Source organism: Paramisgurnus dabryanus, chromosome 14 (assembly GCF_030506205.2).
Source record: "Paramisgurnus dabryanus chromosome 14, PD_genome_1.1, whole genome shotgun sequence".
Classification (NCBI taxonomy): Eukaryota; Metazoa; Chordata; class Actinopteri; order Cypriniformes; family Cobitidae; genus Paramisgurnus; species Paramisgurnus dabryanus.
The window spans coordinates 14142452-14163835 of NC_133350.1; the positions used below are offsets into that span (position 1 = coordinate 14142452).

Below are 21384 nucleotides of genomic sequence, written 5' to 3' on the forward strand. Positions count from 1 at the left end.
TGTAAATAAAAAACTGTTTGTTCGTGTGTGCCGAACTTCTTATAATATCACACGTTACACCAATATCCTTAAATGTGGAAATTTGAAAAAGGTACTAAAAGCATTTAAATAAGTAAATCAGCGCGTTAAATATATTTATTGTAATCCTAAAATAGTTTTTATCAATAAAAGTTTAGCTTTAAACTGCTGCTATTTTAAATGAGCAACTTTGTGTAGTGTTCATTGCGTAGTCCACAGCATGTGTGACGTAGCGCGCATGTTTCTCCACGACAGTGACTGTTGTTGTTTTACAGGCGCTCTGTGGTGAGTATGTTGGATTTAACAAAGCTGCAAACTGACCTTTATTATTCATCTAATAAGACAATAACCAACTTTATTTTTTAAAGTATTTATTTATAGTTAAACAAATTTGTGTTCGGTTGAGATTTAAGGTGATTTGTGTATACATCAGCTGAGTTTTATAACGTTAGCTGTTGCTAGTCTTCTAGCCTGGCTAACATTAGGTTGTTGTCAACACAGACATTCGTCTTATAAAAATCTTTTATTTTTACTTCAGTGCGAAAAAAACCAAACTATTTAATTTAGTAACAAAGTAGGGAAATATTATTTCTTTGGCCTTTGCTTAGCTGTACAAGATTTTGCCCATCTGATCTAGAAAAGTGTTTGGTAACTTAGATGTCAATAAGTTGTCAGCACAAGTCTTCTTCTGTTGTGTTATTGATACATATTAGTGCTGGTTTAAGTTTGCCTGTATTGGTTTATTTATAAGCCGCTGTTTTTGTTGTCTTTCACCTTTGAATGTGTAACAAAAACTGCTTTTGCTTACACAGCTGAAATATTTGACTATTGAGAGGAGTCTGTTTGAAGTTTAGGCAAATACATTAGGAAAAAACTGTGTTATTTACATCTTACATAGACTCCTTACAATGTACTTAGATCCGTTTTAATTTGATAATCTATGTGTTTGATCAGGTACCCCAGAATAATCTCACATTAGTATCTGCATTGCTTGGATCTAAACACTTAGATTTAGTTGTATGTAAATGTAAACTGCTTATAATTTCACTTTGTGTCCTGTGTTTAGATTTGAACAGGTACAGGATGCTTCGTCTACGTTGCAAGGCCAAAAATGGTACCCATCTAATGCAGGGGCTTACACACCAGTCCTGTGTTCAGGAGCTTAAAGACAAGATCGAGGAGTTAACAGGAATACCTTGCGATGTACAGAAGATCATGGTGGGCTATCCACCGTCCAGTCTGGATCTACGCAACAGTGAAGCCCACCTTAAAGACTATCCTATCAAATCAGGTTTGGTTGTCCTGTGTGTTACATGGTCAAGTTATCTGCTTTGAAAAGATGTAATTTGTTGTTAAAGGCACAATATGTTGTTTTCGACACCAGTGTGGTCGCCATACAAAAACTAAATGATGGTATGAGGGAGCATTGGAATTGTATTCTTCTTTACCTCGACTGCAGATTGGAAATCAGTCCGATGGGACTCACAAATCATGTTCATGGATGATGTAATAAAATAAAGTTGAATAACCTTTGGGATCATGTACAATCAAAACATCACTGTGCCAGTAGCGTTTAGATATTTTAAAGGTGCAGTGTGTGAATTTTAGCGGCATCTAGTGGTGAGGTTGCAAATTACAACCAACAGCTCAGTTCATAGCTCACCCCTGGCTTTTGATATGCATAGAGAAGCTACGGTAGCCGCAACAGGACAAACATGTCATCGTTGGAGACAACTTAGTAAAAAAGTTTGTCCGTTAAGAGCTTCTGTAGAAACATGGCGGCACAAAATGGCGACCTCCATGTAAGGGGACCCGCGGTGTATGTAGATAAAAACTGCTCATTCTAAGGTAATAAACACATAACAGTTTATTATGTAAGGTCTTTATACACCACTGATAATATAGTTATTTTGCATTTATATCAAGAGATCCTTCTAAAAATTACACACTGCACCTTTACTGCAAAAATTTTTCATATAGTGCCTTTATGTTTTTGTGGTAACTGTTGGCTTTCTTCTTGACAGGAGACACGCTCATTGTAGAAGAGGAGAAGAACAAACCAAAACCTCAAACACAAAGCACTGTTACCAAAATGCCCAGTCTCGTCTTGTCCCCAGTGCTCCAACGCCGTGTCGTCCCCGCCGACAACTCCTGTTTGTTTACTAGTGTGCACTTTGTTATGGAAGGGGGCGTATACGATCCAGCGTGTGCCCCTGAAATGCGAGGCCTCATTGCACAAATCGTAGCCAGTGACCCTACCGCATACTCGGAGGCAGTACTGGGCAAGACGAACGAGGATTATTGCGCCTGGATTCGTCGCGATGACACCTGGGGGGGTGCCATTGAGGTTTCTATCCTTTCAAAGTTTTACCAGTGTGAGATCTGTGTGGTTGACACTCAGACAGTGCGTGTTGATCGCTTCGGCGAGGATGCGGGTTACAGCAAGCGTGTGCTGCTCATTTATGACGGCATTCATTACGATCCGCTCCAAAAGGTGGTTCTCGATTCAGACGTCCCCCCTCAGACTGTGTTCTCCGCCACGGACGACATAATTCTGGCCGAGGCGCTGGAGTTGGCAGACGAGGCGCGGAGGAAACGACAGTTTACGGACGTCAACCGATTCTCGCTGCGCTGCATGGTTTGCCAGACCGGCCTGGTGGGGCAGAAGGAAGCGAGGGAGCACGCCAAGGAGACCGGACACACCAATTTTGGAGAGGTGTGAAACACTCTCTGCTTGTTTTTGAAATCGCCTCCAGTTTTGCCGCTCCACTGCCATGCCACCTGACCTGGTACTTGCTGTTTCACTGCTGTCTGTTCCAGTTTGGTACAATGCTCTACCTCACATCGTCTGTTGGAATTCCCCCGAAAATTCAGTATTATTTCAACTTAGGTTTACTTTTGAAGTTGAAGTGTTACATTGTGTGATTAAATCTCACGTAAGGGTGAATTTTAATTGCCACTGATGGGTATTCTGTTCGTTTTATTGATTTCAACTGAAGTATTAGAGTGAGGATGTCTAACAAGAACATGGCCAGGTAGTATTTCACACCAAAAATCAAAAGAATGAAAGAAAATAAAGCTATTTAAAGCCAAGGATATTTTAGAAAATTTTCTGACAACTGAGGAACCTCCCACACCCCTGTGTATGCTTATTTAATTTAAAAAGTAATTGTATTCCAGTAAGTCGGTTAAGTAAAACACAGCATTACAGAAACTAGCTAAATCTAAAAAATATTATAATGCAAAATATTGTAATTATATTTAGTATATTTTTTGTGGGGGGTGAAATGTGAATGGTTCTTGTGAGATTCACCTATTTTATGTAGTTTTTGGCCTAAAGATGTCCTTAAAAGTCAATAACAACGGCTTGACAATGCTGGTAAAATCCTGGCTTCTCCTGTAGTACTTAAAGCTTGTAAAACGTTAAATCTGTGACAGTGAAAGGTGCATTATCTGCTCATTTCAATGAATCATGTATGTCATTCTAACTTTAAACATGACTTAAGTTATAGATATTAAGAGTTGTTTTATATGTGGCAAGAAAAGCCTTTCATTATCTGTAATTTAAGAATGGCATTATTGTATTTATATCATCCAAGTCATATCGCACAGCTTCGATACAGTTGATGGCACTACTTAAAGTCTTAAATTCACTGGCTTTGTTGTACCTGTTACTTGAAATATTCAAACTGATCAAATGTAAGTATCACCTTTGTGCATTTGTAAATCCTCTGCGGTTTTTACACATCTTCAGTGAGCTAGTTAGGTTTCAAAAGTGTGGATTTTATATTGAAGTGAACAACAATGGTGCTGACAGTAGTATCTCACTGAAATTCATAGTGAATATTATGTAGATTTAGGTGTAATTTCTGCAAAGGATTATTTTATGCAAATGTGTTCAAGTGGCTATGAAATGTGGTAAGGAAGTGACTTGTTTTACATTTTATCTGAAGAAATGTCTCGCGTTGGACTTTTTTTCAAATCTGTGTGAAACAACCATTTTTGGGGCAGTTTTGGAGGTTTTGAATTGAATTCAGTGTAGCATAGTGTTAGTGTGTGGATAAACTTTTAATGGATTTGAAAGATTTACATTTAAACTTATGGATTTACGTTCTCACTGTATTATTTTCCTTACAACTGTGTACTGGTTTTAAGCTAAATTTGTTTTTATTTTTCTTGAGAATTGGTGCCATCGTGCAGCCAAAGGACTTGTTTTCCCTGGCGATTTTTGTAAATGGCCATGAAAAGTGTTTTAATGACACTAAAATGTGACACTAAGGTAACTGAGTGAGAAACTGCATGTCCAGCACTCATTGCAACCAAATCGCTGGTTTTACTGGGTTAATGATAAATAAACTTGAATTGATATACGTTTTTGTGTGGTTGCCAGCTGTGTTATTTCACCGTCACTATTACTATTACTCAAACACATTAACCTCGAACAAACTCCTTACTCTCAAAGGATTAAATTTAACTCATAGAGAGGTTTCCCAGACAGGGATTAGACTAATCCTAGATTAAAATAAATGTAAGAGCTGTCCAAACTAAAAACAACTTGCACTGGCATATCTTTGTTTTGCCTCAAAATGCACACAAGTAATGTTTTTAGTAAGGCATGTTTGTTAAAACTAGTTATATTTCCTAATTAAACTAAGGCGTATTCTGGTTTAAGCTAATCTCTGTCCGGGAAACCACCCCTATCTCATCTGAGACTGTAAGCACCTTACATTGCAATCCCTTTGCATAGTGATAAACAACCTTGCATGGGCAAAAACAAGAAGCACATGCATTTGTACATTTACTTTACCTTAGAAATATTTAACTGGCATAAATGCACCTTGGTAACAAAAAGTTTTATTTAGTTTAGAGTCACTTGACTGAATTTTTTTCCATGATCTTAAAAATCCATTAATCTGAAGGTGTGTGCTTAAACATTGTACACAATCTTGCAAAAATATACTTTTTAAAATAAAAAAACTGGAAAAAAAATAGTTGATGCTGCTTGATAAAATGACAAGAGGACATATCTACAAAATCTAGGAGAATTCACTGAAATATGCTGAAATATATTTATATAATATAAATTGATTTAATAATCACAGCATAAGCTATAACTTTTGATATAATACTGTTACTGTTAATATGAATAAAAGTATTACCAAAGATAAAGTAAATTACCCCAAACTTTTAAAGCGTATAGTGTATTTATGGTGTCAAACAACAATCACATGAATTCTTGACAGAGATTGTGCTCATGTTATTTAAGGAACTGTACAACAATACGATTAAATCACATGATTTACCTGTGATCCTCTGACACTTCTGTCATTATGTGTCTGCAGAAATAAAAAGAGTTTCATGTAAATATATATATATATATATATATATATATATATAACAGTTACATATAATAATATGTTGTGAACTGATACGTCATTATATTACAATGTAACTTTGTAACACATTCTGTTTATTCTCAAGCATGACCAGTCTCTTCTCTGATTGGCTGTTTGCGAAAAGACAAGGAAATGATTGGTCAAAAATATCCCTCTTGTACTGAGAGGCTTTACAGTAAATCTCCCTAACTGGTTCACACCTGGCAGTCTGAGAAATCACCTGGATCAGTTGGGATTACTGGGTTACCTGTCACTTGTCTTCTGCACGAGGTAACCATTTATCATATTAAGGTCATTATGGGTTTCTGAATACAAATTTAAAACAGACTTAAAACTTTAAAGTTCATGAGGTGATGGGCAATGAATTCTAATGAAAAGTGAAATTAAGACTTCTACGGGGTAAATGTGCTAAACTTTACATTTAAAAAGAGATTTTCTCTAGCATATGCTTTTGTTTTGTTTGTCACATTCATATAAAAAAGTTCATATGAAATGAAATATTTTGCATGTGTAACTACACTGGGAAAAAGTATTTAAAAAAGATATTGATTGAGAAACATATGCTTAAACAAACTTACAAATTACACTATACAAATGCTGTGTAATTTTCAACCCAGTGTTGAGTCAAAAAGAGACAAAGCCAAATAACTCAAAATATTGAGTTATTTGAATTTATTTTTGGGTCAAATATAAACATTATCTGGATTAATTTAATCCAACGACTGGGTTTGACCCTTTTTTGAGTAAAGTAAAAAAGCATTGGTAACTAACTTATTATTAAAAATAATAATGAAATGTAAATGTATTTCAAAATAGTGGTAAAAGTCAAAGAGAAAGCAATGTTTCATAAAGAAATCCTTTGTTAAAGTTGTTATTATCTTATTCAGGTGCTCAGGAATGTGAATTCATTCAACTGCTATCGGACACTGAGCAGATAACACAGATCTGTTTCTGTCTTATACTGACCTCAGTAAGTTTTAAACTTAATCACAGATGCAAGTTGTTTTGTAAGAAGCAAGTATATCAGAAATAATCAGTGGCTAAAGAGAGACAAAAGTCAGCCAAATTATATAATAACAAACCAATCAGCCATCTAAATGATCCTGTAATATAATAAAAATAGGTCAATTGATTTATGATGTCTGTAAAATCTTTGTGGTTTCTACAGAAGAAGTTAATAACAGTCAGTGTTAGTAGACTTACTGTCTACAAGATTACTTAACCAGAAGTTTTTAATTTATATGTTAAAATTACTATACATGCTTTAAAGTGTATTTACTTTTAAAATATATATCAGTCAAAAATATATTTTTGTAAACAGATTCCAAAATATATTTCAGCAAATATATTTATGTGGCCATTTTTTAAATATTGAAATATATGTTGCTGTGTGTGTATGCTATGTACAAGTCCAACCAACCTTATTGTGAATATTATTGTGAATACTTATTGTAACACCCCACCACCACCCATCTGTTCACCATGAAAAGCATTGCGGATAAATTTGCATGTTATCGTGCAATATATCCCACCACTAAAAGAACAAATATTATCATCTACGTACATTCAAATTTAACAGCTACAAAAATAACAGCTTACATAAAAACAGGTTTATACAGTGAAAATAAACTTAAATAATGATTCAGATACACTGTAAAAAAATTCAGCATTTTTGACATATTTTTATGTTACTTTAAAAATTATGATAAACTATTTCAACTTGTTTTTAAAAGTTATGTCAACTTATCGCAGGTAAAAACTTGAATTGACTTTCATAACCCAGTTGTTTTACCTTCATGTGTAGGTCCAAAGTGCTAAAAATTCAAAAGATAAAACAGAGACATGATATGATAAAGTTGAACTTTGTTGTGCTGTAAATAACTGTCTGTACTTTGATGAATTACACATTAAAGCCAAGCTTATCTCAAACAAACCTGAAGATTTACTGTCACTTCCATTCATTTATCTACAGAAGCTCAGATTAACTGCAATCTCAGTCACATGATCTCATTCATTACATAAAGTAAACAATTTCTGTTTTGTGAATTTGGTATCAGATGGTCTTCAAAAGGTCTACGATTCTTACTAATACTTTCATGATATGCATGGTTATATTTCTAACTCACAGGTGAAATGCTGTTTCATCCTCACTGTCTGAGCAGGATTTATTTGCAATGAGGAAAACTGACACATGGCAAGATGGCAGCGCGCTTGACACAGTTGGAGAGATGGACAGCGCTGACAGCTGCGACAGTGTGGTCAGCTTCAACTCCTGCTTTGTAAGACCTACTTTGATATTATGAAGACATGCTGTATTTAAATACAGATCTCCAGAAGTTTGTGATTATTTGTTTCAGAGTGATGATAGTTTGGAGTTCCTCTCCGCTGAGGAGAAAGCTTGTCTCATGTTCCTAGAGGAAACCATTCAATCCCTGGATACAGAAGATGAGAGCGGCCTGTCCAATGATGAGCCAGATCAGATACCAGCACGAGGAAATGTGGCAACCAAAGCAGCTCACCTCACTGCATCGATGGGAGTCAACAAGCGCCCTGGTCGAGGTATGCTGCAAATGCAAAATTTATAACTCCTGGCTTTCATTGCAAAATATTTTCCTATTAATCCTTTCTTGATTGTAGATACGCCTAGACGCCACTTTGAGGATCCATCATCGTCTGGTAGCCCAGGAAAAAATGAAAACGTCAATTATATGGTCCCTACTCCATTTATTCTAGCGAATGGTAACTCGCGAGTCCCAAACCGACCTGGATTAGCCGCGTCCCCAACTAAGAAGCTATCCGCCATGAAGATGGCTCCTGAAAATACCCAGCCTTGTCAAGAAGCTATGCGGATTCATTCAGATGTCAATGTAGTTGTGATATCTCCTCCACATAAAACCAAAAGCAAGAAAGAAAACCTAAATAACCAAAAAGCACAGAACGGGTCCTGCGGAGGGCCGCTCTCTTACCAAGGTCTTCTTCTAAGAAACAGCAATGCAGCTGAAGCCGATTCAGGGAGCACCCCTGCAATCCAAACCTTACTACAAAAATCAAAGAGTATGGAAAGTGTGGGCACCAGGCTCGTTCCCCCACCTGTGGCCCCCAAACCTAAACTCAAAGCTTCAAGGAGCCAAGAAGGAGCCACTGACTCAAATGTGCCTCACGCCAGGGTATTAAAAGCTGATAAATTAATGAATCCAGAGAAAGTGAGGTTGGAGGCTCTTTGTAAGCTGGGTCTCCTTAAAGTGGATCCATCTAATGCCAAGCAGGTCAGGACAATCCAGCAATCCCCAGCGTACAGCCAAACCACAGCTGAACCTTATCGGCCGTGTGTCGCTCCAAAACCTGGAAAACTGACGCAGAATCTTCAACATCAGCTCTCTGTGAGCGACGTCTGCGCAGACCCTCCACGTCCACGACCCTCCTATATGGGGAAAGCTGCAACACTGAAGCGCATTGGGTCTTCAGGTTCTGACATCAACGAGTTAAATTCGGTATCTCTGAACCAGCAGTCGTGTTCTTCTACGGTAGAAACAAAGAAATATAGAGACACACAAATAGATGCTAGTCAGTCAAGACTCAGAAAAGACCAACAGGTGTCCGAATCTCAACACGCAAAGGGCTTCAATGTACCGGTGCACAGCATCGGCAAGGATCGAAGAGATGCATTACGCAAACTAGGACTCTTGAAAAACTAAGTGCCGATTGTATGTGATTTTAGTAATATCTCTACTGAAAAATCCAGCTGAGACCTGCATGAGCTGGTAGCTGATTCAAGATGGCAGTAGCTGGTTAAGCTGGTCCTCCCAGCCTGGCAAAGCTGGTGGGTCAGCTGGTCCTTGGTCTTCCAAAACACAGCTAGACCAGCTTGCTACACCAGCTAATACCATGCTGGGAGACCAGTTAAAACCAGCTTATGCTGGTTTTAGCTGTTGTTTTCAGGCTACTCTACTTTTAGTCGATTATGTATGGAGTTGTCATCCAGATGCCGAATTCAGTGCTTAAAATTAAGATGTGTTTTGGCTGTGTAAGTACTAGATTAGCAATTAGCCTTCACCGTTTAGTCTTAATCTCTTAAACCGTCTCTTATATGCCTTTGAATCAAACCTGTTTTCTCAAAGTGAAAATCAATTCATGTTTTTGTTCAACCTGGCTCGACTTTTGAACCCAAGCAACCGTGCCTTTATAGATCATCTGTCAGTCAAACTCCTCATTTTACCAGCCGCCGGTGAGATCTGACATAGCACTTCAATAGATTAACTAGTTATCTTGGGTTGCGAGTAATAGACCAGTGTTCGTGTTACCCGACCTCATCTGTCATTAAATGTCTTTATCTCAAAATGTGATCTAGTTCATGACTTACACAGAGAATGGCTTCTTCTGTTTGTATTGACCTAGTTAACGGTTGCCCTTTCACAGCACTGGTTAAGATTCACTTTTCTTAATGAATTCACACTTTAACAACAGGAAATAAATTCATTTACGTTTTTATGCATTTGGGAGATGCTTTTTATACCCAAAGCGAATTACAGTGCATTACAAATGAGTATCAAATGTATGATTATGATGTTTGTGCTAATGCAGTGCTTTGCTGATTGACATACACTGCAATAAATTATGATGATGGTTAAGTAAAAGCTTTTGGTTAATAGCCAAACATACACTGTAAAAAGTAAAAGTTGGATCAACTTAAAAAAATTACTACAATTCGTAACAACTAAAAAATGTGAGTTCATTCAATTGGTGTAAGTAATTTTATACATTGATCCAACTTTTCACTTCTTAAAGTGTATGATGACTGTATGGGTAAAAACTACAGTGCCTCCATCAATAGTACTAGCACAATTTATATAAACACAAATATATGCATCAATTAAATTGCTGTTTGTGCATGTGTTTTTAATGTCGTATATGTGTAAAGTGATCCTGTACCTGTCCTGATAGTGAAAGTGCTTTTCTTCTGAGTGGTTTTCATTACAGTCTTAATGTCTGCTGTGTACAGGTCGCTCTGACCTGATGTTGGCTTTATAATCAAAGTTACATCCACGTAACACCTTAATAAACTGATGCCACACTGTCAAAAGAAAATGGTCAATAAATGGCTGTCGCTGGGGCAACATAAACCATTTTGGTAGATGTATTAGGAGGGCTTTTTGCTAAAATGTGAATCATTATTTTTCCATGGGAAATGAGATCACGAATCTCTTACACGGTTCTTATTTTTTTAACAAAAACATTTATTGCACTCAAGTAAAAAAATGTGCAACATTTTAAAAGTCTCTTCCTTATGTTAGACGCCTTAAGGTGAGTAACTTAAAATATGTAAGCTGTTAAACATAAACAATAGAATGTTAACATTAGTAAATAAAAATAAATAGCACATGTGCTTTTCTACACTCAAACAAGCCAACCTTAAAGGGGACATCTATGTGTAAGTTTATAATTTGGTCCCCAGTGCTTATATCAACCTAGACAATGTGAAAAAGATCAACCCATTAATTTAGTTTTGGTAAACCATTCTCTGCAAGCATCTTAAAAATAGATTATTGAAATGTGTCTCCCCTTGTGATGTCAGAAGGGGATCTTATTAAAATAATACCGCCCCTTAATCTGCACTATCCAACCACAGCACTGCTATTTAGTGCCGAGATCAACTTATTTGCATTTTAAAGGACACACCCAAGATGGCACATTTTTGCTCACACCTGCAAAGTGTCAATTTTAACATGTTATAATAAACTATCTGTGGGGTATTTTGAGCTTAAACTTCACATACTTACTCTGGGGACACCAAAGATTTCTTTGACATTTCAAAAAAAGTCTTGTGAAATGTCCTCTTTAAAAACACTAAACATTTAAACACCTAGTCATCAACATTTTGACGCTTCAGGGAGGAACGCAGGCATCTCCGTGCTAATGGGGAATTTGTGGCAGTGATCGGAACAAATATTGTTGCATCGTCACTTTCACTGTCGCCACCAGGATTTTCCACAATGGCGCTCATTTTTTTTTCTTTTTTTTTGCAAAAAAAGGCCGCTCCAAATCTATCAAGTAAATGACTATATGGGTTGTGGCTAGAAGGAATACAGCTACGGCCAAAATCTTGTGCCTTAGAAACTAAAATGAACTAGATGCACTTACCACCCCAGTGCCAATCTAATTGTTTGACAATTTTTTACTGAAAGTGTTTTAGAATAAACAAACATTTCAGATATCTATGTTAGTAAAGATGATAGAAAGTAAAACTCTATTTATAGGCATAGATGAATAATAAGAGTTGTGTAATGTTACATGGTAATGACATATCATGAGCCTCAAACACGATTGTTTCTCTTTCTTATGTAAACCTTGTGCATGCAAAAGACCGCTGGAAAACAGACCAATCTCAACATAACACCAACTGTGATGTTACAGTCCAGATGTAACATTAAATTACACATTAAATCAAGTACAATGTTGTTATAATGCTAAAAACAAAGTTGTGACTGTTGAGTAAGTGCTATATGCTAGTTAATGCTATATGCTAACGTTTAAGCTAAAGTTCAATTATTGACGTTACAGTTACGCTTTGCAGGTCCATACTGGAAAAAACCCACAACCTTACCACTCAGAAACGTCCATTCTCCAAACAATTGATTATTCTTCAAAATCTGTATCTTCATCTGATACAGACTCAAACATATGATCTGTTTACACACACACAGAGCTACTGAAGGAGAAACAGCCAATCAGAGCAGAGCTCAACATTATTATTCATGACCCTTTCAAATAAGATAATAATAGACCATTTCATTATAAATGCAAATCCAAGGGTTGTAAAAGAACATGTACATGATTTGATTGATTGATTGATTGATTTGATTGATTGATTGATTTTATTTTATTTAAGTGTCATGCACTCCTAGGTGCCCAGCCCTCATGGGCTTATATGACACTATCCAATTATTTGGACAATTGACTCTGGATCATTTTTGCATTTAATAAAGCCACACACCTTATGTAGACATAAGAGAATAATTCAACATAATTTCAATGCACCTTTAACTAATAAATTATGCCAGTAAACAGGCCATGTATGATGATACTCCAATTACTTTTATCAGACATGATGGGATTTTGTTTCTTTTGTTACTCATTTCAGATATATATTCATTTTTGAGCACTTTTAAAAATCTTGTATTTTATAGGGGCCATGACATGAAATTCCTTTTTCCATGTTTAAGTACTATAAATGGGTTCCCAGTGCTTCTATCAATCTAGAAAATGTGAAAAAGAACAACCCAGTTACTTAGTTTTGGTAAACCATTCTCTGCAAGCACGTGATTAGATCATTGAAATGTGTCTCTCCTTATGATGTCATAAGAAGATCTTATTAAAATAATACCGCCCCTTAAGCTGCACTATCCAATCGCGGCACAGCCATTTAGTGCTGAGAGAAAGAGAGCGAGAGAAAATAATTCACAGCACAAGTGAGTTTCAATTGCAACAAACCACCATCATTGTGATCAGTGTTTGCATTATCAGCTCATTTGCATTTTAAAGGACACACCCAAAACGCCACATTTGTGCTCACACCTACAAAGTAAATTTTAACTTGTTATAATAAATTAGCTATACAGCATTTTGAGCTAAAACTTCACTTGTGCACTCTGGGGACACCAAAGATTTATTTTACATCTTAAAAAAGTATTGTGACACGGCCCCTTTAATGTACTAGGGCTATGAACTAACTCAACTATGCTTTTAAATTCATTTTCAGTGCTTATTTTTGTATATTTGATTATAGAGAATGAACTTAATATAAACAGAATTTTATTTCACTTCATGCTTTAAATCCTCTGTTCTCACATCCTTTCCTTGCATCAGGAAGGGGTTGGAGCTAAGATGCAAGGAAACAAGGAAGGGAAAATAGGGATGTGGTTTATTAAGTTTCCATAAAAGGGACCACTTTGTCATTAAGTCTGGGATTGACAGGTTAACTAACTGATTTCTACTGGTGCTATATTGTATTACAGCTCATATATGTGACCAGACTGAATCATAGAGTCCTATTTTTTGGACTGAAATTGCTAACATTCTTAACAGATCGGGCAGTTTGGTTTTGAAGGGCCCAAAAGAAGCCATGAGTTTTATTTTCAATTTCTAACATTGCAAACAGTACAGATAAATCAATTTCTTAAACTACAGTTTAATGATGGGCGTGTGTTTATTACAGAAACGCAATGTAGCAGAGAAACCCGAACTGTCTAATATTTTCAACTGTTATGCCCGGACAAAGAAAACCAGTTCACATTTATTTTAGCAAATGCTTCAATACTTTAAAAAGACAAACGTTTCCCATCCAACACAGGCTATATATAAAAAACAAATGCAATGACATAAAAAACTGCCTGACAATGTTATCCAAGCACTTTTAATTCGAGTTACTGCTTTAAATAGAAACGGCAAACTGACCTACAAACGGTGGTTTTGTTCAGGGAGAAATCGACCGCTGATGCTAAATATACACAGTATAACCATTCCACATTAGCCATAAAGAAAGAAAACGGCTCTAAAACATGGGAGTACATATTTAAGACAGGCATGTACCAGTAAATACAGCAGATTCTGAGAATGAAGGGTTAAAAAAAAATTCACACTGATGATCTAGAATCAGCTTCTCTCTATCCAAATGATTGAAGAATACACTGAAACACTGATGAATGGGGAAGGGTGTTTCAGTCGCTCATATCCATGTCCTCATCTCGCTGGTCTTCGCTGTTGGCGTCCGACTCGCCGCGGCCTGCGTCATCTGCGCTGTCTGCCTGAGGTTCTTTAACGTGCGGGGATGAGGCGGCGTCAGAGTTCCTCTCTCGCTCTTCCTCTCTCTCGCTGTCGTAACCCTGCTCTTCCTCATCATAATCTCTGGTCACCTTCAGCACAGAAAAACATTTACACCGTGAAACATCCATTGAGAATTAAAACAAACAGTTATCGGAAATAAACAAAAAGTTGAATTGTGTAGAAATGCGAGGCCAAGCCTTTGAAGTAAGAGAATCTCATACCTTCACATCGGCCTTCTCGCTGTCGGACTTCCGATCTCTCTCCTTATCTTTGTCTTTGCTCTTCTTGCTGGTGGAACGTTCTCGTTTGTCCCGATTTCTGTCCCGATCATCTTTCCTGTCTCTATCCCGGTCCCTCTCTCGCTCTTTATCCTTCTTTTTCTCTTTCTTATGTCTGAGGGAGACGCACACAGAAGTTTTGTGTTACAGCAGGTAGGAAGAAAGACACATGATTGTATAGGACAACAGATGTTTTTCAGTACCTGCGAGGGGACGGCGAGCGGGAAAGTTTCCTCTTGGGAGATCTGGACTTCTTCGGTGAACGAGAAATGCTACGACTTCTCCTGTGTCGTTTACTGTGAAAAGAAACGTCTGCTTGGTCAATACTAGAAACATCATTTTGCAAGTGCTTAAACTTAAAATAACTTTTATTGCCGATTGTGACCTTAAAAATTGAAGAGGAACAGCATGTTTCTTACTTTAAAGGTGCAATGTGTACATTTTAGGAGTATTCATGAACTGAAAGAAATGCATTATAATATACATAACTAGGTTTTTAGTGGTGCATAAAGACCTTAGCATAATGAACCGTTACGTTTTATTACCTTGGAATGAGCAATTTCTATCAATAATAAACCATGGGTTTGCAAACCCATGCACCGTAGTCACCATTTTGTGCCACCATGTCCCCAAATGGACAAACTGATTTACAGAATGCATTTCGTCACTATATAAACCTGACTGCATGACTGGCTCGAGGGGTGGCGGTGGACTTTGCAATTCGTAACCTCACCTCTAGATGCCGCTAATATTTACACATTGCACCTTTAAAGAAAATGCCTGTTGAATACAAACTCTTACCGGCTGGTACTGCGAGATCGTCTGGCACTGCTGTAGCTTTTCGGTGGAGTTTTTGAACGTTTCCTGTTTTTCTCGTCCTTCCTGCGGTCCCTAAATTAAAGACACAAGATCTGTATGAGAACGTGAACTACTACTCCACGACGATCACTGATAACGCAGTGTTACACATCAGATATAGTTGTGACTATCACCTGGACCTGGAGCGTCGATTGCGTTCCCTGGAATGAGACCTCCTCCTCCTGGGGCTCTTTGACCTCCTCCTGCTCCTAGAGCGAGATCTTCGCCTGGAATGACTCTTAGATCGCCTGCGGTTAAATTACATTCACATTTTTTAAGTGAAATGATACATATCAGGATTTTAAACCATTCGAAATTTAATGTCTCTGCACACCTGTGTCTCGAACGAGATCTGGACCTCCTGCGCCTGGATCTGGACCTGGATCTAGTTCGCTTCCTTTTATCATCTTTCTTGCCTGAGGAAAATACGGTTAGCGATGCTCTTCATTTACACGAGCAGATAATTGGAAAGTCTGAAAATCTAACTCACTTCCAGGCTCAATGGCAGCAGAGATCAGAGACTGAGCCTCTCTCACTCGCTTCATGGCTTCTTCAATCTCTTTACTAGAGGCGTCTGCTTTCAGTCCAGAAGTCAGATTTAGTCCAGCGAGAGGGTTAAGCCTGCAGTACAGTAGATCATCATTAAATCACACCCACACCCTTCACATAACACAGTGTATACTCTGATGAGGTGTACACTACAAACTACACGCCGAGCGAGCGCCCAACACACGCCGAGCGAGCGCCCAACACACGCCGAGCGAGCGCCCAACACACGCCGAGCGAGCGCCCAACACACGCCGAGCGAGCGCCCAACACACGCCGAGCGAGCGCCCAACACACGCCGAGCGAGCGCCCAACACACGCCGAGCGAGCGCCCAACACACGCCGAGCGAGCGCCCAACACACGCCGAGCGAGCGCCCAACACACGCCGAGCGAGCGCCCAACACACGCCGAGCGAGCGCCCAACACACGCCGAGCGAGCGCCCAACACACGCCGAGCGAGCGCCCAACACACGCCGAGCGAGCGCCCAACACACGCCGAGCGAGCGCCCAACACACGCCGAGCGAGCGCCCAACACACGCCGAGCGAGCGCCCAACACACGCCGACTCGCTCGGGGATTGGGATGTGAAATGGGCGGAGCGATTGCCGCAAGTAAAGTGGTATTCAACTCAAACATGTCTTCTCAACTCTAAAAGCTAAAAATGTGCATAACACCAATTTAACAATTTAATCTAGAACGAGGAATGCAACGCTTCGTGTTTGGTGTGTATGCAGAATGAGAAGAGCAAAGACACAAAGAGTGATATCGATGAACTTACTTGGGGTCCATAGATGCCATGAGCTTCATTAACTGCTCAGCTGACAGAGCCTGAAGAAAAAACATTTACATTTAGCACAAATGAAACACTTTTTAAACGCAGTCACCAAACTCCGTAGGACGAGAAAGGTGACAAACCTGTGTGTTTATATTGGGTGCTGCCATAGCCAGAGCTGCCATTGGATCCAAATTAGGTCCCCCAAGACCACCTAGAGAAACTCCACCAATCTGACAAGTCAAAACACAACACATTATATTGTCACACTCCAAACAGGCCAATCAGAAAACAAAAAGCTTCACTGCTCACTTACAGATGTGACCGGGTTGGGCGTGGGGAGAAGCCCTCCACCTGGCAGTAGTCCTGCGACAGCATTGGCCGGGGCGAGCAGCGACAGAGCTTTTGATTCGTCAGGAATCACTCCTGCAGGATAGAAAGCACACAGTTACGCAATGAAGAACCGGTCGAACCGCTACACACAGACAGACCTACAAAGTGAAACGTCTTTCTGTTTGCAAGTCTATATTAGCACTCGCTTTTCATCACAAGAGCTCCCTTAACAAAGAGCATGAAGTGCATAAGACTACAAGAAAAAAAATGACACTAGACACACTGCCAAGATGTTATCACCTGAACTTGATTTTTTAAGTCATGAACCAAATGTAAGCAAGCACAGCCGGTTCTCCAGTGGGATGTGCTCTCAAGTTTCATAAGTTGTATAATGAACAAGCGACTTGGAAGGTCGGCTGCTTCGCTATAAAGCACACAGAGACATCAAGATAGACAAAACAGAGTTTATGATTTGGGTGTCAGCATTAAATGACAGTTCATTTATCCACTGATGGTTTGACTTACCACAACTATGCAAAACAACAAACTGTTTTAGGGCTTTTGCTGGCATTTTAATGGTTTAGTTAAAGCTAAAACTGCCTTCTAAGCTCAACTAAAACAGGGGCTTGCTTGAGTTGAACTGCACTGAATTGAGGCGCGAGCAATGATATTAAAAAAAAAACGAGAGGAAAGGTTTTCTTCCAGCAAAAGCCCACATTAAACTCAACTAGACTGTGTGTCAAATGCTGAAGAGAAAGATAACTGTAACGTTAAATGAACAATGAAAGTTATGTGAAGTGCATGAAATCCATTTGGTGAGGTCCTCTGAAATTAATATCCAATAGGGATGCACCGATATATCGGCCTATAATCTGTATCTGCATTTTTCCACTATTGGATTGTTTTAAAGCAGCCGGTGATCAGGGCAGATTTATTTCTGGAAATCAAAATGGGCGAAACAACACATTAGAACTCATACTGTGCGAGTACTATTGCTCTCAAACGATTAATCGCGATTAACTGCACACAAAATAAAAGTTTGCATAATTTATGTGTGTCCTGCATGTAATTATTATGTACATTGATATAAACACTCATAAGACACACACATAGATTATACAAACACAAACTTTGATTTTGTGTTCAATTAATCGTGATTAATCGTTGCGATTAAACATTGCGATTACGTGTCTGAATTGCAGTTTGTACACTGGGCACGTCTAGGATTATACAACATAATAAACAAGGAGCGCAAACTATCGCTATCTATCGTACCGCCCAAAGTAATTGAATATCGGCACCAAAATGTTGTATCGGTGCATCCCTAATATTATTATTATTATTTTCAAACAACACAGTCATCTTTAACACACGAGAGAGAGAGAGAGAGAGAGAGAGAGAGAGAGAGAGAGAGAGAGAGAGAGAGAGAGAGAGAGAGAGAGAGAGAGAGAGAGAGAAAAACAAGACAAGCTGCAGAAGACAAAACTGTTGGGTTGCAGTTTCTGCTGGGCCTGGTTTACAGGACTTGCAGAACCAGGGAAAAGAACTGGAAAACACAACAACAAAAAACAGAAACGACCATTAAAACCATCTTCTCAGGCCTTTTTCAGTTATGTGGAGAGGAACATAAGAACATTCTAGACCATCAGACTCTTTTCTTACTCAAAATATTGATGCGAAGTTGCACAGATATCACACAGACCCCTGAATTTAGCTGTCAGACTCACTCATGTGCCATCATGTACACTTCTCATGCAGAAATGACCTGAAATCTGATTCTTACCGTACACTTTACTAAGGTCTGATTAGCATGCTGTTCGATCAGAAATATAAAAACAGTGACAATCTCGTCAACATGAATTTGAGGCTTAAAAATTGTGTGTTTTGCATTAATGCGACAGGCGGTCTTCGCCTCAAACCTCGAACAAATGTGCACAAGAACTTTGATTATGATTTACAGCAGGAAAACACGTGGACTGGCCGTGCTTATTTTTCTACAGGGAAGCAGAGGGTCACCCACAGACATCAGCCGGCTCTGCAATTGCCTTGTGCACTATAAAAATCACACACACACAAATGACAGAGAGAAAAGTTTAACAAAAAATAAAACTAAACTGGAAAGGCAATGAGTTAAACGTGAGCTCCTGCCATTAAAGGCTTTAATTCCCATCACAGCTTTCACTCACTGATACAGCATGTGTTTAGTTTTCACATATACATCTGAAGGTAGGATGTAGACCTATGAGGCGGCTGATGCACTAATGCCAACTCCTAAAACACTGAGGAAATCCATCAATCGACATTTTTTAATAGACTGAAGGTAAAAATAAGCAAAAGCGGCACAAACCTTCTGCGAAAGGCACGACGATCAGAGCCCTGTCCACAAAGACCGTGTTGGTCAGATGCTGGGAAACTCCGACCGATTCTGGCTCGTGGAACTTTACAAAACACACACGTGAAGTCACAGGCAAGGGAGAATCACTGAAAGAAAATATAGATGCTTTTGCAAGATGTACACACAATGATCACACACCTCCTGCAGACATACGCTGTGCTTTATCAAATTGGCTGATTTTCATCTACGAAATATCATAGATCCACGGTTCAGCTCAGTGTTTGTCTCTGACACTCGTGGATCAGAGCAGATCGGACCAGATCATCCTACCTTCACTCGCTGATATGATGTGAAGCCAGATGTTTTTCGATGGGTGAAAACAACAAAAGCACAGAACAGAAGTTACTACAGAAAAATCCTATGAATACTGTCTACAATGAAATCTTCAAATAGAAAAGTAGAGATGAGTCTGGTGGTTGTTGTTTTTTTTATATAGGAAAATGGCCATTTTTCAGAACCCCAAAAGTGTGCTTCACACAATCATGATACACGAAAGATCTCGTAACTTTTCTTATTACTCTGTAACCTCAGATATAACTCCATATTCCAGTTCAGCTAAGAATCATAAAAACTTGCATATTAAGGAAGCATAAGTTTTCACATTTATACAAGTATTTAAACTCCTGGAGCTGCAAAGCGATTACTCGCGACTAATCGTTTGCAAAATTCAAGTTTTTGTGTCATACATTGCATCATATTTGTGTATGTATTGTGTATAATAATTATGTATACATAAACACACAGATAAGCAAGTATATATTTAAGAAATTAAATATTAATCGCGATTAATCGTTTTGTGGCCCTATTACAAACATTAGTGAATTATAGACGCACAGATTTATTGGCTGACTATTTTTATCGGACGACTTTTTTTCCCAATTTAAATCAATCAGCATATATAACAAGCCGAAACTTTACTTTAAAAACTGCATAAAGACAATTTGCTGACACTAAATGCAAAGTGTTCCTCTCGTTATAATTATTAAATACTTGCAAATCGTAAATACATCCAATAAATGTATATCCTCAAAGTTAAACAAAAAAACATTTCATGACGCAGAAACAAACTAGCTAGAATACATTTATGCACGTGCTTCTGAACTGTTTACGTTAAATTAAAATGCGAATAAAACAGTAGTTTAAGAGAGTAAGTTGTGGGTAAAATCCGCATTTTCTAATGCCTCAGACTCGTGACGTCACCCGCCTTTACACAATTAAACGAAGCTTACATTAACTGCCAAACTACAATGTGTTTACACAAAAACATTATGATACATGAACATAAATATTTAAACATAAATGATCTACACTAACGTTAGATACTGGTGACCTGTTAAACAGGCCAGACCAACCCCTCATAAACACACGGGAGCGCGCGTGTATTGTTTCCCTGTCTGTGAACATCTCTGAATATTTCGTCACCTCGGCAGAAACGGTCTCAATGTTTTCAAGTAAAAATTAATGTTTTGTGCAACTTATACTCACTCAGGTGGAAAAAGTCTGAGTTCGTCGATGCTTCCGATGAATCCGAACAGTGTTCTCATCTGTTCCGCTGTGCTACTCGGCGACACGTTCGTCACCTGGATCACATTGGTGCTTGTCGTCATTGTGGCTCAGATATGATGATGTTGAAGATCAACTTAAAGACATTTAAACCTGCGCGAGCGATCTCTGTGTTCAAACGCGATTTTATTCGGTTTCGTTTTGAGATATTTCATAAATCGTCTTGCGGCCTGCTGTCTCACGCGCGCATGTCGAGATCTATAATGGCGCTTGTACTGCAATGTGAAACGCCGCGCGCTCACGAAAATATGGCTGTTGGTGGTGTAAATTTCAAAATAAAGGTCTCTACCTTGACAGGAACTGGGAGGGCTTGTAGAATAAAAGTCCTCCTAAAGTAAAGAGACGTTTACAAAAGCATAAATTGATTTACGGTAATAACATATTAAGCTTAAATTAAAAAATCC

General features: G+C 38.5%; 3 protein-coding genes across 5 annotated transcripts; 2 read left to right on the plus strand and 1 right to left on the minus strand.

The window, feature by feature from the left end:
- The first annotated feature begins 214 nt into the window (after window positions 1-214).
- Window positions 215-4388, plus strand: yod1 (YOD1 deubiquitinase). The gene is made up of 3 exons (XM_065259202.1): window positions 215-303; window positions 1085-1309; window positions 2043-4388. The coding sequence occupies exons 2-3, from the start codon at window positions 1102-1104 to the stop codon at window positions 2738-2740; spliced, it is 906 nt and encodes a 301-aa protein (XP_065115274.1). The 5' UTR covers window positions 215-303; window positions 1085-1101; the 3' UTR covers window positions 2741-4388.
- Window positions 4389-6770: 2382 nt separating this feature from the next.
- LOC135740714 (uncharacterized) lies at window positions 6771-10432 on the plus strand. The gene is made up of 3 exons (XM_065259205.2): window positions 6771-7693; window positions 7772-7973; window positions 8052-10432. The coding sequence occupies exons 1-3, from the start codon at window positions 7589-7591 to the stop codon at window positions 9107-9109; spliced, it is 1365 nt and encodes a 454-aa protein (XP_065115277.1). The 5' UTR covers window positions 6771-7588; the 3' UTR covers window positions 9110-10432.
- Window positions 10433-13598: 3166 nt separating this feature from the next.
- srsf11 (serine and arginine rich splicing factor 11) lies at window positions 13599-21213 on the minus strand. Of its 3 annotated transcripts, none has more exons than XM_073811868.1 (12): window positions 20903-21213; window positions 19370-19503; window positions 17006-17115; window positions 16833-16922; window positions 16696-16745; window positions 15861-15991; window positions 15705-15786; window positions 15511-15618; window positions 15314-15403; window positions 14716-14808; window positions 14456-14627; window positions 13599-14326 (listed from the first exon to the last, which is right to left on the minus strand). In XM_073811868.1, exons 1-12 carry the CDS (start codon window positions 21022-21024, stop codon window positions 14129-14131), a joined length of 1380 nt encoding a protein of 459 aa, XP_073667969.1. In that variant the 5' UTR covers window positions 21025-21213; the 3' UTR covers window positions 13599-14128. The 3 variants fall into 3 exon arrangements, with proteins under 3 accessions (XP_073667969.1, XP_065115278.1, XP_073667968.1); XM_065259206.1 differs by having other exon boundaries at window positions 13599-14323; window positions 15505-15618; window positions 20903-21212; XM_073811867.1 differs by having other exon boundaries at window positions 15505-15618; window positions 20903-21212.
- Between the last annotated feature and the right edge of the window lie 171 nt (window positions 21214-21384).

Coding starts and splice junctions, on each gene's coding strand:
- yod1 (XM_065259202.1), top strand. CDS start 1,102: ATGCTTCGTCTACGTTGCAAGGCCAAAAATGGTACCCATCTAATGCAG. Junction 1,310..2,042: donor AGACTATCCTATCAAATCAG/GTTTGGTTGTCC, acceptor TCTTCTTGACAG/GAGACACGCTCATTGTAGAA.
- LOC135740714 (XM_065259205.2), top strand. CDS start 7,589: ATGAGGAAAACTGACACATGGCAAGATGGCAGCGCGCTTGACACAGTT. Junction 7,694..7,771: donor TCAGCTTCAACTCCTGCTTT/GTAAGACCTACT, acceptor TATTTGTTTCAG/AGTGATGATAGTTTGGAGTT. Junction 7,974..8,051: donor CAACAAGCGCCCTGGTCGAG/GTATGCTGCAAA, acceptor TCTTGATTGTAG/ATACGCCTAGACGCCACTTT.
- srsf11 (XM_073811867.1), bottom strand. CDS start 21,024: ATGACGACAAGCACCAATGTGATCCAGGTGACGAACGTGTCGCCGAGT. Junction 15,787..15,860: donor TGCTGCCATTGAGCCTGGAA/GTGAGTTAGATT, acceptor TATTTTCCTCAG/GCAAGAAAGATGATAAAAGG. Junction 14,327..14,455: donor GCGAGAAGGCCGATGTGAAG/GTATGAGATTCT, acceptor TTTTCTGTGCTG/AAGGTGACCAGAGATTATGA.